This window comes from Blastomyces gilchristii, assembly GCF_000003855.2.
Source record: "Blastomyces gilchristii SLH14081 genomic scaffold supercont1.20, whole genome shotgun sequence".
Classification (NCBI taxonomy): domain Eukaryota; kingdom Fungi; phylum Ascomycota; class Eurotiomycetes; order Onygenales; family Ajellomycetaceae; genus Blastomyces; species Blastomyces gilchristii.
The window spans coordinates 802,698-818,410 of record NW_003101663.1 but is presented as its reverse complement, the minus strand read 5'-3'; the positions used below and the strand labels follow the sequence as shown (position 1 = coordinate 818,410).

General features: G+C 47.7%; 5 protein-coding genes across 6 annotated transcripts; 1 reads left to right on the top strand and 4 right to left on the bottom strand.

Annotated features, from left to right (window-relative positions):
• Positions 1 to 71: 71 nt before the first annotated feature.
• BDBG_07801 (alpha-1,3-mannosyltransferase) lies at positions 72 to 1,515 on the bottom strand (the record flags this gene model as incomplete). Its single annotated transcript, XM_002621916.1, has 3 exons — positions 72 to 674; positions 798 to 1,321; positions 1,395 to 1,515. 3 exons carry the CDS (start codon positions 1,513 to 1,515, stop codon positions 72 to 74), a joined length of 1,248 nt encoding a protein of 415 aa, XP_002621962.1.
• A 212-nt stretch (positions 1,516 to 1,727) lies between these two features.
• Positions 1,728 to 4,323, bottom strand: BDBG_07800 (uncharacterized protein). Its single transcript, XM_002621915.2, has 2 exons — positions 3,142 to 4,323; positions 1,728 to 3,074 (listed from the first exon to the last, which is right to left on the bottom strand). The coding sequence occupies exons 1-2, from the start codon at positions 3,264 to 3,266 to the stop codon at positions 2,141 to 2,143; spliced, it is 1,059 nt and encodes a 352-aa protein (XP_002621961.1). The 5' UTR covers positions 3,267 to 4,323; the 3' UTR covers positions 1,728 to 2,140.
• A 34-nt stretch (positions 4,324 to 4,357) lies between these two features.
• Positions 4,358 to 6,061, bottom strand: BDBG_07798. Of its 2 annotated transcripts, none has more exons than XM_031723264.1 (2): positions 5,515 to 6,061; positions 4,358 to 5,439 (listed from the first exon to the last, which is right to left on the bottom strand). In XM_031723264.1, the coding sequence occupies exon 2, from the start codon at positions 5,285 to 5,287 to the stop codon at positions 4,787 to 4,789; it is 501 nt and encodes a 166-aa protein (XP_031580391.1). In that variant the 5' UTR covers positions 5,288 to 5,439; positions 5,515 to 6,061; the 3' UTR covers positions 4,358 to 4,786. The 2 variants fall into 2 exon arrangements, with proteins under 2 accessions (XP_031580391.1, XP_002621959.1); XM_002621913.2 differs by having other exon boundaries at positions 4,384 to 5,453; positions 5,515 to 5,637.
• Positions 6,062 to 7,636: 1,575 nt separating this feature from the next.
• On the top strand, positions 7,637 to 10,380 carry BDBG_07797 (serine/threonine protein phosphatase). Its single transcript, XM_031723263.1, has 3 exons — positions 7,637 to 7,996; positions 8,072 to 9,377; positions 9,509 to 10,380. Exons 1-3 carry the CDS (start codon positions 7,980 to 7,982, stop codon positions 9,509 to 9,511), a joined length of 1,326 nt encoding a protein of 441 aa, XP_031580390.1. The 5' UTR covers positions 7,637 to 7,979; the 3' UTR covers positions 9,512 to 10,380.
• Positions 8,826 to 15,061, bottom strand: BDBG_07796 (nitrogen assimilation transcription factor nirA). Its single transcript, XM_031723262.1, has 6 exons — positions 14,526 to 15,061; positions 14,069 to 14,429; positions 13,946 to 14,000; positions 12,927 to 13,893; positions 12,492 to 12,860; positions 8,826 to 12,423 (listed from the first exon to the last, which is right to left on the bottom strand). The coding sequence occupies exons 2-6, from the start codon at positions 14,213 to 14,215 to the stop codon at positions 11,175 to 11,177; spliced, it is 2,787 nt and encodes a 928-aa protein (XP_031580389.1). The 5' UTR covers positions 14,216 to 14,429; positions 14,526 to 15,061; the 3' UTR covers positions 8,826 to 11,174.
• Positions 15,062 to 15,713: the final 652 nt, after the last annotated feature.

Genomic DNA, 15,713 nt, shown 5'->3' with positions numbered 1-15,713 from the left:
GAGGACTACCGCACAGGAGGATTTTTGGATCGTGAAGGTTAATCGCATACATCGACCGGTCCGTCACCATCTCATCGTCTACTCATAGCCAGGCCACCTTTTAATCCTTGTGTTCTTTTTGGCACGCGCTCGAACCCATTCAAAAATGACCCAAGAACCTGTATTGCAAGGCACGCGACAATAGTGATCGAGCTTATAGTTGTGCTTGGATAGACGTTCCAAGCCCATTCTTGCGCGGTCCAAAGCAAGTAAATAAGCAACGGGTGGAATCCAGATTTCCAGAGAAGGAAAGGCGTTGCCCACGAAAGATAAGCGAAAAACTGATAGTGCAAGCTGCGGGCGCAGAGGAGCCCTATCGCAAGAGAGGTTAACATGGTCGTGGCAATGAAGGAGCTTGTGATTTGGGTTGGCGACTGTTTTCCACGGGCAATGTTGTTGATAAACTGTGTTAAACTCGTGTTTGATGGGGCAATCCAACGAAATACGAAAAATGCCCCAAGTATCGATGCATGCACAACCAGCAGTGCAAGTGCAAAGGATTTGGAGAGAAAGACATCTTCACCAACGAATCGCCAGTTTACCGTCCACGTGAAAAGGAATTGCCGCGTGAATTCGAACGCTCTTGATATATAGCTGCTGGGATGGTCTTGAAGAAACGGGACTGCAAAAAGCACCTATATATAGCTCTTGTTAGTCGCAAAAAATGGAGACTTGTCGCATCCGCAATAGCCTCTTTCAATGGGTAGTTAAAGTAGCCTTCGTATGGGTAACTTCCAGCCGTAAGTTGGGAAACATACCTGTAGTAACAACGCCGTTACACCAGAGCCAGCAGCTTTAATGATACCAGCACCCAGCACCACAATCACTGCAATAGCTGGTGCGACAAGTAGCACGGTCATTTTAACCCCTACACCCATTGACCACAATACAACGCCCACAGCCCACTGTCTCCTCTGTAGCATCAAAATAGCCGCCCACAGGAAAAAGGTCGCAACTGCATCGTTGAATAGCCGTAAAAGGAATATACTATGAAGTCTCTTCGATAACACAAGCAGAGGCAATAGATATGGCGGCGCCCCTGCAGAGCGATAGCTCCACATCACAATCACCAACGTCGCGAGATATAGAATCGCAAATATGACCTGTGCAAAGGCGATGTCCCTGCCATCGTCGCAGATGTGATAGAGGGCCGAGTAGATGTAGACGTGTACGGCAGGGTAGACAAGCGGTCCCGTGGAACCCTTAATGAGGGCGTAATCTCGTTCACCGGACAAAAATAGTGATACCTGTTGCATGTACGTTGACCAGTCTATCTCCGTGTCTGTTGCGATGGGAAAAAGAGGTAAGCTGTCGTTCCTAACCGCATGCTCCATTTATGCGTTTTTGATACATACACGGGACTTTCCAAACAATGACTGTGCAGAGGAAAACCTCTGCGAGCAGAAGCAATGGCCAGATCCATTTTGAGTATTTTGGATTCGTAGCAAGGTCGACGGCGCGTTCATAGATGTTCATGTTTCGGTGTGGGCGTGTTGAGCTCCTGTCGGGAAAATAAATTCAACACTCAGCATTTCTCCTTGCCGCGAATTCTCTCTACTATCTTTCCAACTCTTTCGTTCTAACCTGTCATATTTCGGGAATCACCGCAGCTTCATCGGGCGCCGCGTTTCACGTTGGCAGCATGACAGATTACTCAGCCAAATATTTAGCGCAGGCATCCCGCTATGCTATGGTGCTCATGCTCCCAGCTACTTTGCACACCTACTGGGAGTAATGAACAGAAACTTAATTTATTTATCTATTTCTCGAAGATTATAATTATGAATTTTCATTGCTTACATTAAAGGGCAAGGAGAATACTTGATGTAGAAACTCTCCAGGAACTCGACAATAGGAGCCAACTTAATACTATTCGCCGGCATAGAAGCCCATTGGATAGCGTGTGGAAAATAAACCGAGAGAAAAGAGAATTAGAAAGAAGAGAAATGGAGAAGAGTTGGGGGAATATCATTCATGTTTTGCCCAAATACGTCCGTTTCATTATAAAAAGAAAAAAAGAAAAAGAAAAAAGAAGAAGACAATGGTATCATGGTTCCTAAACTCCCCTGTCATAAAGCAAAGAAACGCTCGGCCTTAGTGCTCACGATGCAAGCTCATAGACACCTCGGGAGGGTAGCACGACTCCCGTAGGAAGACATGTTTCTTCTAGCTCTGCTACTGAGCCGCGACTATCCGTAGTAGAGTCATAGTCGGGTGGATCCCCTCGAGAAGATACTGGAGATGAAGCTGAGGAGCGGGCACTTTCAGGCTCTTCGACTTCTATAACACCAATCTGAAGTAATTCTTCTTCGCCAATAGGTTTTCTGATATCCTCCACCATTAATGTATAATGTGTTTCCAACCGTTTCGCCTCCAGCTTCTCTCGCTTGTTCCTTGCAGCCATCGATTCCTTCGGCTCAACTTTGAAGCCTAGTTTCGAGTTAGATGACCGGCTGAGGGGGCTGCAGTCGGCGTGAGGGTTGCTTCTGGAGGAGAGTGAAGGTGTGCTGCCGTTAACGTCGTCACCGATGTCGTCGCCGTCTTCTTTGTTCATTTTTTTTCCTTCCCTCTTTTCCATCTTGTGCTCCAGCTTCTCCTGTTTGCGCCTAGGTAAACGGAGCCATATTCTGATGCCCTTGTCTCGAAATACATTCTCGTTCCAGGTGTTCAGTGTTACTTCAAGATCTCCTTTTCCCTTTTGACTCCGTCTCACTTTCTTCGCCACGCGACTCTTTTTGACGCTCTTTCCAGCATAGTATGCGGGGATTGGCCCAAGGATAGCCAATGCACCTGTGGCGACTATCCCAACTCCAACACCCACTGACCAGACAGCACATTTTTCTAGAAGTGTAAGCCTCACTGCGTACGCCAGCTCGTCGCAGAACTGCGTCCATTCGTCTGGGCTGACATGCAACTGGAAGAGTCGTTGGTTATATGGAAAGCCTGAGGCGATTTCTGGTCCATTGGTCGGGACTTCAAGGGTCGAGAACAGCTCTGCTTGTGCGGGGGTATGTGGTTGGATGCTGCTGTTTTCGCTAGATATCGAGAGTCAACCTTTTAACAATGGCACTGGAAAGGGCGGGAATCATTTTCAGTGCCTACCTTGAATATTGCCTGTGGATTGAGGAGTCACCTTCATTACTCTCGGGGGGAGCAATTGGTGAAATTGAAGTTGTTGGGGAGGCTTGTGTCGCAGACAACACCGGTTTCCGTGGGATTTGATACATTATTTCGAGAGATATCAATTGAGTTCAGCGAACAAGACGAGGCTGACGGCTGGACAAAGCAGCGCAGGCTGCTTTCAAGCTGCTATCTCAAGGGTGTAACGGTTTTGTAGACTTTTCCTGGGAAAAGTGCACAATTACGTTTCAATTGCACATTCGGTGAATCCCAAAGGTTGCTGTCGGTCGTGGACAACGACTCAGGTACAAGAATAAGGCTTATGAGCTGCGAAAGAGCTACAGGCTTGGCCGCTTTATTTGTACGAACTGAGGTGGGACTGGATATTTAGCTAGTCTCATTTGCATCCAGCGCAAAACAAACTTCACTCTTGGTTTGTAATGAGAGTTGAATTTTCCACGCGGAGCGCGAGTCGGGAGCAGGCATAGATTTATTTATGCTTATTCGAGCGCCTAAATGACTAAGTTAGAATAAGGCCTTGACAGTTTTTCATCCAGACTGGGATGGTGAAGATGGCACAGCCCCCAAGCAACCCGGCAGCAACAAGCCTCAGGTCTCGGCCTCAGATTTTGTCTCGGGCGCACTCTGGCCGATGGAGAGATCATTTCTCCCCCTCATGATGGCGCCAATTGCCAATTGTTGCGAGGATATCCCAAATCCAGCATTGGAAACCAAGATCGATTCGTCACCTATCAAGTGGACCCGTTGATTGATTCCTCTTTTCATCTGGCGTACTGTGCGCTCCGTCGTATTTCAAAGTCGAGAGCATGAATGGAAGCTTATTTAGGCTTCGTCATCTTACGAGCGTGGTCATTTCCGCTAGATGCGCTAACCGGTAGCTGGCGTTGAAATTCATGCCCCATCCCAGATCCTGCGCGAACAAGAGCACACAAACCTCCCAATAGCTTTGTCTACAAGGCTTCCCGCCTTATTTAGCGGACTGTGTTGATGACGTCTCCTCCAAAACAAACCCAGCCATTTGACTCAGTTTCCGGCAAGCCAAAGTCTGCCCAGGTGAACTCGGCATACAAACCACCAATGAAATTGGACATCTTCAACTCTGAAACTCACCCCCTTCTTCGTGTGCGCCCGAAGAGAAAGCTTGACCATCCTTCGGAGATTCAGATATTGGACACCGGTTCACAAAATTTTCAAGTTTTGGTTGGGAACTCTAAAAATAGAAGCTAGGGTCGATGCAGATTGGTGGAGGCAATGTCTAAGTATATAAAAATCACCAGTAGGGCGGGCTTGGTTAGAGATGAAGAATCACTGATGAGTGAGAGAGTGGGGAAAAAATACCGTGCCTTTTCGAGTTCTTGCATGGCTTCCAGTCCCCAGTAAATGCAATATTAATATACAATGTAAATGTTTAACTATACAATCCATGTTTACCCATTCACCATTTCAAGGTCGAAATAAATAAAGACACGAGCAGAGAATAAGCCCAACAAAGCCATATAAAGACATATCCAAGGGTCCACATGCAATCCCGCATATCGCGATGTCTATATGTTACAGTATCCTTCCTCCTGCCTGCAATGAATTTTTTTTTTAATAAATCAAATATTCAAGACCCGTTCCCCCGCCCCGGAATGTCCGCTCTTGGGATCCCATCTCTCCCTCTCCCCTGATCTTGATTCTTAAAACCCAGCAGCTCCCCAACCATACCCCCGGGCTTCGGCACGGGGCATTCCCTCTTAACATTCTGTAAATTCCTTGCCTCCTCTTCCATCTGCCGGAATTTCACAATGTCATCATCTAAAAGTCCCTCTTGTTGGCGTCGTGACGAATACCCCGGCTTCATCGTGCGAGGTGGGGTGGTATTTATCATAGTTGAATTCACATCACTTTCACCGGCCGGCTGGGCTTCAACAGGCTTTCTTCTTCGTTTCCGTACCATCTTCTGCTGTCCATCGGCGGACATGATCATTTCGGAGTCGGCGTATGCGTGTCGTGGCACGGGGCAGGGGAAGAGATGTGGTATGCCCACAATGACGAGAGACGACATGAGGGTAAGTGTGAAGAGGGAGACGGTCGAGCGTGACCGCGGATGGAGATGAGGAGGCATTGTTGGAAAGGGAATTTGCCCAATAGGTTACTTCGTCCTTGTTATTGTAATGTCAAAAGGGGCGTAGACGTCATGGGGCCGTGGGGAGGGAGGGACGTGAGAGGAGCCCAGCTAGTACGAAATGCCTTTCTTTTGTTCGTTTTCTGTTATCCCTGGAAGATGCGCACTTAGAATGTTAGTGGCTGCGGGTTGGGACCCAATGTTGAAAGGGACAATGGCTTGCATACCTTTAAATCCATTAGGCTGTCCGGACGGGATTTCTTAGATCGGCATACTGTTCAATGGCGCGATCGGACACTGGTAGCCCTCTTTTGCGCCTAATATCAGCAATCCCGAAAAGTGTGTGAGCGGGATCTGGCGGCCGGGAATTATGTCATGTCGATGGCCAATCAAACCACGCAGATTATTTTCTCACGTGGTTAAAGACTTGGCGGACTTGGCCGAGGAACCTCTCCCGGGGCTGGAGATCGTTCTCGAAATGAACAGACAAGTGGCAGGACCCCAGCCAAAGATTATTTCCATGGATATCTGTGCGCGGTTCCCAGTCTCTGGTTGCAGATTAACTTCCTCTGGAGAGATAAACCTTGCAATATCAACCCGGATCTCTCTCCTGCTCCACTCCAATACCTCTTTAGAAACACTTGTAGTTTGCAAAAAATCTCGTTAGATACGTGATTTAGAGTTTATATGTCTATCTTGCCTTGGTCAGTATCTAAGATATACCTAGGCACAGCGACGCGAGAGAGCAGGACGGAAGCTTTTTTGGTAGTTGAACATGTTTGGCTGGTTTTTTATTGTACTGTACCTGATCCCCAAGCGAGTCGCTTCTGTGGTTGATCTAATCTTATCTTATCTCTGATCTCACCTCATGTTATTTTGAAGCAAACCAGATGGAAAAAGCTGTATTCCTCGATATCTACGCATTCTATGTATATAGGACGCAGGTGTGGAGGAAGATAGTGAAGACCGTCCCAATATGCCGGATGCTGGACGCGCTTATTCATGACCCTGTTAGCGAACAGTGCAAGAATGAATGTGCTGTAGATGTTTCGGCTTCGGCGGCCTTCCAATGGTTCTACCTCAGTCGCAGACACTGCAGTCTTTTCTATCAATCAACTTGCTCTACTCTCCTGTCGAGAACAGCTGATCATTCACCCTCTGTTGTGGACAAACCGTAATGTTGAGCTATTATGATGCTCTTTCGAAGCACCACGTTTGGAATGCCTAATAGCACAATTGGATGCTTTTAGTAATTAACGACTTTTTGACCTTAGAAATTATCCAGGGCGGGAGTACATTATTCATAGGGATCTTTCAGCTCCCGAATGTCCATTTGCAGCCCTGTTGTGCTGTTGTTCTCCTACTCTCCTTTTGATTCAAAGTCCTGGGTTTTGCTTCGATGAACGCTGTGTTGCCAAACTTCGTACTTTCTTCAGGGAGATTCGTTTAGCCATGCGGGCGCTGCATTTATTAGTTATACACGGACTACGTCGTGAGAAGACATCCCATCAAAATGGCGGTATAGCAAGCCCACCAGTACCCTACTCAAACTCAAGTTAAAGATAGTCACTCCCTCAGATCCTCAACAGGACCCATATATTGTAGCACTTCTAATAGTTGTGGCCCCATCAACAACGGACTGCTCTGCGGCTGACATGGCACATGGAGGGAGATACATGTTCTACCTTTCCTGGTATGATTCGCAATTGATAGTTCTTTAGTCTAATAATATCTATATTTAGACCCATGCATGCAGGGTTGACCCATGCCGGTGATAAGGAAAATAATATCCACATTTTCACCGTGGACATTCTCATTTCTTCGAAAATTCGTCTTCCCTGGCATCCCACCGTATAAACCGTGCAAGACGTTCCGCAACCGTCCTTGTGCGCACTTCTGATTCCCGGTAGAGTCATCTGCAAGCAACAAAGTGATATTCTACCCGGACTGAAAGTATTCATCCTGGATGTGAAACTCGTGTTCATAATTGCATTGAGAACTTGATCTCAGAATTGAGCGCTACGGCGCATTACACGACAGATACGGAGTGCTAGTATGATGTGGTTGCTGGCATGAGCTGAGTAAATTGAACTCAGGCCAATAGAAGTGGCCGCTTCCAGGTAAATTGGAATTCTATGAAGTTTGTATTCTAATATGTAAGTATGTATATTTTAGATTTTAAACAATTGAAATGAACTTCTCATTACCATAAAACGCTCTTAATAAATAACCAATACTTACTAGTTCGATGAGCGTCGAGCACAGGCCAACACCCGCGCGACATGCTGACATAACACTGTCGTGTGGGGCGCTTAGTTAGCGATCTTCCGCTTCTTGGAGCCCAAGCGCATTCAAACAACCTTTGTCAACGAGGGAGGGACCGAACGACAAAAAACACACCACCTCCCCGAGAGTCTTCATTAACGCCCTCAAGTACAGTTTTCTAACGAAGATGACCTTCATTGTCCTACTGAGATAACCCAGTGCTCGTTTCCCCGGTGGCCCTAAACACGCAGATCCGTCAGCTCATCGCGCCCGCCAAGCTAGATCATCAGCTTCTTGGATACTGCAGCAAGCCCTCCGCCACCTGGTCCGCCTCCCTTGGTACGCTTCTTAACGCCAGCGGTTTAGTTGGAGAAGAGAAGGCGGGTGGCTAGGGCGTGCGTTCTGTGTGCGCGGAGGAAGTTTCACCATGAGTGATCTAGACAAGTCAGTGGAAGGGAGCTCCGTCTCCTAACACCACCTATCAAAACATTTTACTGACTAGCCATTTCTTGCGTCTAGAGCTATCGCGCAGCTCCGCGCTTGCCGCCCTATCCCAGAACACGAAGTGCGAGAACTCTGCTACAAAGCACGCGAGATTCTCATCGAGGAGGGAAATGTAGTCTCCGTCGACGCGCCGGTGACCATCTGCGGTGATATCCACGGCCAGTTTCATGATTTGATGGAATTATTCCGCGTGGGCGGTGATGTGCCAGATACGAATTATCTGTTCATGGGCGATTTTGTCGATCGCGGCTTTTACTCTCTCGAATCTTTCCTTCTCCTCCTTTGTCTCAAAGTTCGATACCCTGACCGCATAACCTTGATTCGTGGTAATCACGAATCGAGGCAGATCACGACCGTTTATGGTTTTTACGACGAATGTATTCGGAAATATGGCAGTGCTAATGTTTGGCGTTATTGTTGCGAGGTATTTGATTATTTGGCTTTGGGCGCATTGGTATTGGGTGCCAGCTCTGAATTGGAACCATCAGGCCCCGTGATAAACGATCACACCCAATCCACCACGGCTACTGGGGATGAAGAGCTGGAGTCTGAAGTGTTGAATTCAAAAGGCGAAGTTACATTTTCGACATATAGACGAAGGGGCGGCGGTAGCGACGGCGACTCACAAGATAGCTCAACTGATATTCGGGATGTGTCCCCCTCCAGGGACCCATCTTCGTCGGGACCCACCGGTACCCCCAGGAGATCTGGCCCCGCAGGCACCGGAGCCACAGCTGATAGCATGGGCAGTATTGGAAGTAGTACCGGTGCTGTCTTTTGCGTTCATGGCGGGCTGTCCCCACTGGTGGACAGCATCGATAAAATCCGCCTTATCGACCGAAAACAAGAAGTGCCGCACGAAGGTGCCATGTGCGACCTTCTTTGGTCCGATCCAGACGAAATTGAAGGCTGGGGTCTATCTCCACGGGGAGCAGGCTTTCTCTTCGGAGGTGACATCGTCAAGCATTTTAGCCACAGAAACGACCTCTCGCTCATCGCGCGGGCACATCAACTCGTCATGGAAGGGTTCAAAGAGATGTTCGACGGTGGCATTGTGACAGTCTGGTCTGCGCCGAATTATTGCTACAGGTGCGGCAATGTGGCAGCAATATTGGAGCTGGGTGAGGATGTGAGCAACGGGGGAACAATTGCGAGGAGCAATGGCGACTATGGACGGAGTGCTGGCGCTGTTGCTGATATGAGGCAGCAAGGTCAGCAGGGGGGGATACTAGGTCCTGGAAGGAGGTATAGGGTGTTCGATGCGGCGGCGCAGGATACAAGAGGGATGCCGGCGAAGAAACCGGTTGCTGATTACTTTCTGGTATGTTTTTCTTTTCGGTTATTGCAACCTTGTTAATTGTGATCCTGGTCCCTACATCCCACTGGCCTATCTCGTTCTCCCACCTTTTTATCCTTGAAGGAACAGCTCTCTAACGGACACCTAATAAATAGTGATACCATATACCGTTATACCATCAAATACAAATCTCATTATATCCAACCCGGCCGTCACTCAATTTCCCTCAACCACCCACACACTCCCTTCTCCGTGTACCATCTGCTAAATTCTAATAAGGCCTAGCCTGTTATCCTCGTTGGCGCATACCGGGATGAAATATTTGGTATATACAATTTGCTTATGGAAAAGAAGTCCGCATAACAACGGGGGTTGTACGCTAGTAGAAGAAAGAGAGCGAATATATAGATCGTAACGAAACGGGATCTAGGTCTTTTTCTTATGTTCATTTAATTTCTTTTTTTTCTTTTTTTTTTTTTTTTCTTTTCTTTTTTTTCCCCCAATTTATTCGAAACAACTACATGTTAAACTGCGAAACATGTTTGGTGTCTCAGGCAGAATGAAATGTGCCTGTGCCTGTATTCTTGTCACGTTAAGTTCTAAGACCGTGTTGTGTGACTGTCCAAACCGCCATCATCAGTTCACCCTCCGCATCTAATTAATCATCCTCCAGCCCCCTTGATCCAGAGCACCTCCATTGAGATCTGCTCTAGCAGCATGAATGCAAAAGCCCAACTAAATAGAATATAACCTAAAAACTTACCTGTCTATTTACCTCTGTGTGTATACACTTATATCTATATACATTTATGCCAGCTATTCAAGTTGAAGGGGTAATGAAAGAATAAAACGGGAAAAAAAAAGGGAAGGATGAGAAATCACCACCCTGTTGTCCGCAACCAGGCTCCCCCAATGGATGCTGACGAAATCCAGAGGATACACAAAAGCAGTTGACTGAGGTGGGAGACGACAAATAGACAAGATAATAAAGAATAAAAGCGGAAAATAATGGAAAAGAATGAAAAAGGAAGGAAAAGAATGAAAAAGGAAGGAAAAGAATAGTCAAATACCAGCATATCGCAAAAAAACGTAAATACCGACTCTATCATGACCGTGGTCATGGAACCTTTCCCTGTATCCCTGTATGTATCTCGAGATCCAGCGACGGAAAAATAGGAAAAAGATTATGTAGATATATGTATGACAAACGTAAGTAGAGCGCCAGAAGAGGTTACGCCATATCTCTGACGTCCTTTCCGCCCTCTCCGCCAACCAGTCGCCAGTTTCAAGCTTCCAGCAGGGAAGGACGGATGGGGAGAAGATTTGAAACTCTCTTCGTTGGCGGGTTATTGGCGCGTTCAAGGCAAAATGAAATCCCACTCCCTTGTTTTCTGATAAGTCTTGGTTGGGGTTGGCAGTAGGAAACGTAGCTGATGAAGCGCCACTGAAAATCGTTCATCCGTAGAGAGATGAGGGGGAATTCCAGGAAAAGGATTCTGTTTTCTTTTCCGGTTCCATTATTTGGGGAATGTGAGGGCAGATACATGTGTATAGGACAAATACACAATGCAGGTTTGGGTCGATAAAAGGTGGCTGAAATTTAGGTGCGGAGAATCTCTACCTCTAGGCAAAAGTGGGTACGCTATAGCTCACGATGAAAAGAGAGAATAGAAAATGAACGTGACGTCGTATTTTTAGATGATAAGACATTGAAGCGTTTCATCAGGGCCAGCGATGAGTATGGACATAAGTTGCCGTCGAGTCTCCTTCGGAATCGCTTCCATCTACTTGGGTCTTAATCGCATCATGGGTCGGTGATGACTAGTAATACATTTGACCGAGAGCCCCGGATCCCGTATCCGCCGTCGATGTTTGGTCCGGCCGCGTGGTGTCCTGATCCACACCCGTTCTCGTCTGGGACAGCCCGTTTTCATCAGTATATTCAGCGTCGAATCCCGGTAGGGTTAAAGGCATATTGATTCCCATGCTATCGGTGGCATCTGACAGCTGGCTGGGGCCCAGACTGTGGCTGCTACTGCCAATCATTTGTTCGCTATTACCCCCGAGAGCAACCGCTGGTATGCTGTGTTCAAAATCCATACTAGTACAGACCGGTCCAGCAGGACTATTCCAGCTCTCGCCCCAGTTGTCTAGTCCCAATGCTAACGCATTTTGATCCTTTAGCCACCAATCTTGGCTTGATTCAACTAAATTTTCCATACCTCCTATAGTTGCCAGCTGCGGCGCATTCATATTAGACAGGCTGTTGCTACTAGTGGACATGTCCACATGGGCCTGCTGGGACCTTGTCCAGGCATAGTGTTTTGGAACCGTATCGAAACTAGCGCGGTAAGATCTTTTTGATACTGGCATAGAGAAGGCATGATCGGGTAGTAGAGATGATGGTAAATTTGTTGGGAGAATGGGCTGTTTTTGCGAAAGTTGAGGGGTTGCGGTAGGGAACGACTGATATTGCGAGAATGACGGATTGAGTACATGAGTAGTGGCCTCTTTCACGCGTGCGCGCATACTGGGTTTCGAAGGCCGTGAAATAGGTTCGGGCGTTACATGAGAATTTGCTGATCTTGGTCTGTGGCCTCTGTCCTTGTCAGATGCGTCCGAATTCGAGGCAGAATGTACCTGGTCCCAGGAACCCCAAGATCCAAACTTGGCGTGTGAACGCTCAAAAATTGCCAAGGCCTCACTTGGCAAGTCAACATTCCACTTTTGCGCTGAGATATCGAGGATCCGTAAAGTCCGACGTGCGCAAAGCCAGCTTTCAGAAATCTCCTCCAGATTTTTGAGACCATGAATGAGGTCTCGTTTCGCAGTCTTGTCTGGTAGATTGAGCAGATGAATTGTGCAAGCAGAATGTGCAATATACACGGCAAGGTTGCAGATTTGGCGGAATCCATAGGTGCGTTTGTATAGTCGAAGTAATTTGGATATCGTAGATGCGGACTGTGTACACAGTTTTCTTGGTGAGACATGGGCGGGAAGTGGGGAAGTGGATTTTGTGTATTTGAGGAATGGGCGGTAGAGGTGTATAAAGAGGAGTTGGAAGAACATGCTGGAGTTTTTGGTTAGTCGGAGACTTTTATTACTTAGTTGGAATTTGGACATTTCCGAAGGACTCACTGCATAAGCAAGACTTGGGGTAGTTGGCCTTCCTTCGGCTCCATTTCTTTGGGAAGGCCTTTTCGCCAGGCTTCTAGCCTCGTGTGAAGCTGACTTAGCCGCTTTAATTCCTCTTGCTTTCCAATATGTCTTTCGAGCGGCTTCGGATGGTAGAAGTACGATAGTAAATCGCTACTGATCTCACTCAGACGTAATATTTGAAGCGAAATGGCCCTTGTTCGAGAAGGCTGTATATGTTCACGCGTAACCCCCGAATCCGTGTACGGGGACCATGTTTCCGCATCCTCGTCGGGGAAGACATCAAATTTGGGAACGGAGATACTGGAACCTAATAACTGGGGTTGACGTCCTAGGTAGTTAGACCAGCATCTACAAATACAGATTATTAGCCAACGGCAACGACAAGCTAGGAAGATATAACAAAAGACAACTCACTTGTCAAAAAGGAAACACCCCCAGAACGTCATCCTTCGTGCGTCGATATCCTCCTCAGTCAGACTGTGGGAAGAAGCAATCCCAGTACCGTCGACGTTCAAACCTAGATCGTAAGCCATTCGGAAGCTCATTCCGCTATATACCCAACCGGAGCCCTCTCGCCCGCAGCCAGCTTCCCGCACTGACATCAAGGCAAGAGCCTGCACGGTGCATAGTTTTGCCCTTTCATGTTCATCATTCTCCAATATCAACCTTTTAGCCTCTTTGAAGAAGTGATCGCCAGCAGTTGCGGAGTCGTTCGGGTCACTCCTTGAAGCAGGCCATGAGCTGAAGTGGCAACCGAGCGCTAGCATAGCATTTACAAGAAGCGATGAACAGTATTGGGTCGACCGTCCTTTAATAAAATCGCGATAGAATAGCTTCTTCGACATTGTCGTAAAATATGCATAATGCCATGTAAAATACATGGTCAACAAGTGGCGGATAAGTTCTTTACTTTTCGTTACTCGGGTCCAACCAGTGATAGCATCGCCCGTGTCTTGATTCTGCTCCACAAGAGCGAACGAGGCATCCGGCTCCTCAAGGTAGAACTCAGCGGGCAAGAATATTAAATTCGAAGTGCCTCCAACAAACCTCACAGTACCATCCATTATCAGTTCGCTCATCTTCCCCGCAAGTTCAGACTCGAATTGGGGGACTTCGGTGGACTGTTCATTATCGTCTTCTGTAAACACCTCCCGAGTGACGTCTTTGCCCGACGTTTTTTCTCGCGCTATAATAGACTCCGCTACTTGCTCTAGATCTTCGCATGACCGTATTTGCCGGACGAGCTCCGGCACGTCGGCTTCATCATAATTGAGGATTGCCTGAACTAGCGTCTGCAGAGTGGTATTGCGATTTTTCAAGTTGTCGATGTCTTGCTTATAGACGCCCTTTCGACGGTGATCTGAGTTGGGGTCGTATATACCTGATTGTAGGAATTAGTATTCGATCTTGGAATTTCGTGAGGGGAGACAAACATGGTGTATGATAGACGGATGCGCACGCAGCACAAGTAGGTGTATTTCCATCGCACTGTGTAAGTACCCCATCAGCCAGAAGATTTCACTGCTGTTATACGATCAACGCAAGCCGGGTAATACCTTAGATTTCCTTTTCCTACAGGCAATGCATGCAGTACTGACACATCGTCGTTTCACCGCCGCTGTGCCGTCTCGAGACTTTAACCTGGATTTTGACTTGCCGGTTTGAGTAGCGGAATCCGGGCGGGCGGGCTGCTCGCCGGCCATTTGAAGCTTCCACCACGGGGACAGAAGTGCACGTAGAATAAAGTCAACGGTTTAGTGACATAATTAAAGAAACCCTGTAACAAGATCGTCTAGCGCACAATCATGCAGCGGGTGTAATTTGCGCGCGGTGCCGGATGATTGTGACCAGGGTGGGGTTGTAATGGGGGAAAGGATGGTCGGGATGCAAAACGTGAATATAAGGAACAACGGCAATCTAATCGTGATTTTATAGTCATGGTTAGAACAAATTCGCTCCAGCGTCAAATTTAAACATGCTCAATGATGACAGGAAATGAAATGCTGTCTGTACCTTGAGGCCTAATACACCGTCACACACGTCCTCACCTCCCTAATTAGTTACTGGGCGCAAACACCGACCTTCGGTTGCGCAAGATGGACTACGGAGCAAAGGGCCGCTTGGATAGAGCTCGCATATGGTGGGAAATATTTGTTGATTTAAGCGCGGGAGACCCTGAGCTGCTCGGTAGGTGGCGGAACTTCTAAGATCCCCTGCTGCGGAATTGAGAACTGGTAGTAGTATTGGTAGTTTTGAGGGCAAAAGAAAAGGCAAGAGGTTATGAAAAATGATCAGCGAGGGATTCCGTGATCTCGCAATCTAGAGAGAGCGGGGGGCGGAAGATAGACCCCAGATTTGCTCGAATTGATGGTTGGTAAGTTAATCGCGCTGCGGACCCAAATTCCCACGTGAACTGCACTCATGGAAACAGGCTGTTTGAGAAGGGCGGAAAGATCCCACAATGACTGGGGGTATGCAGCGGTGATGCGAGTCTGCTGCGGCGGAAGCGGGTGATGTTGTAGTCCGCAATAATAATAAGACTATTGTCGCGAGTGGTTTTGCCTGACCGAGCAGCAGCAGTCAGGTGACATGCGGCCATGCGGCGTACAGAGTTGCTACTTCGCAGTGTCCGCCAGTTCAACCCTGGAAACCTTTCCAGCGTCCGAGAGAAAGCCGGCAGCCTAGGAAGCCTCCATCAAACTCTGGCTCTGAGCATTCAAGCTCGTAATTCCGTTAAATATTGCTTCGTGAAGTTGACTACCCGAGTTCCATGACGCTGGAGCCTTGCCGTCTGTGCAAGTTGCCTCGTTCTGCTTATCCAACACAATATCATTTTGTGTGTGGACTATGAACCTAGAATTTCCAGTACACACAGCTTAATCCCAGGGGTATATATGTCGTCAAGCTCCTACATGATCGGCATTCCTGGCGGCGACCAACATTGGTGCTGCATGCTAGGCTGGAGCTATCCCAGCCTGATTCCCCAGGCCCCGGTTTTCGCTTGCATGGGCTCCGCATTTCCGGGATCTAAACTGCCAATGCTTCCGGTGCAGGATAATGGTATTCAGGAGACCTCTGCAAACAAGGGAACTTTATGCGGGCCTTGAGTCTAATATAAACTCACAGTCATGGTTCTCAGCGCTTGGAAGAAAATACCGTTCAAACACACAAATTCCAAGGCTGATCTCCCAGAGAGAACCA

Bases quoted from the DNA above. Each gene is read 5' to 3' on its own strand.
- BDBG_07798 (XM_031723264.1), bottom strand. From the start codon at position 5,287: ATGCCTCCTCATCTCCATCCGCGGTCACGCTCGACCGTCTCCCTCTTC.
- BDBG_07796 (XM_031723262.1), bottom strand. From the start codon at position 14,215: ATGGCCGGCGAGCAGCCCGCCCGCCCGGATTCCGCTACTCAAACCGGC. The intron at 13,894-13,945 runs GTTTGTCTCCCC...TCCTACAATCAG, and splicing joins ATCCGTCTATCATACACCAT to GTATATACGACCCCAACTCA. The intron at 12,861-12,926 runs GTGAGTTGTCTT...CTGTATTTGTAG, and splicing joins GGGTGTTTCCTTTTTGACAA to ATGCTGGTCTAACTACCTAG.
- BDBG_07800 (XM_002621915.2), bottom strand. From the start codon at position 3,266: ATGTATCAAATCCCACGGAAACCGGTGTTGTCTGCGACACAAGCCTCC. The intron at 3,075-3,141 runs GTAGGCACTGAA...CTCGATATCTAG, and splicing joins ATCCACAGGCAATATTCAAG to CGAAAACAGCAGCATCCAAC.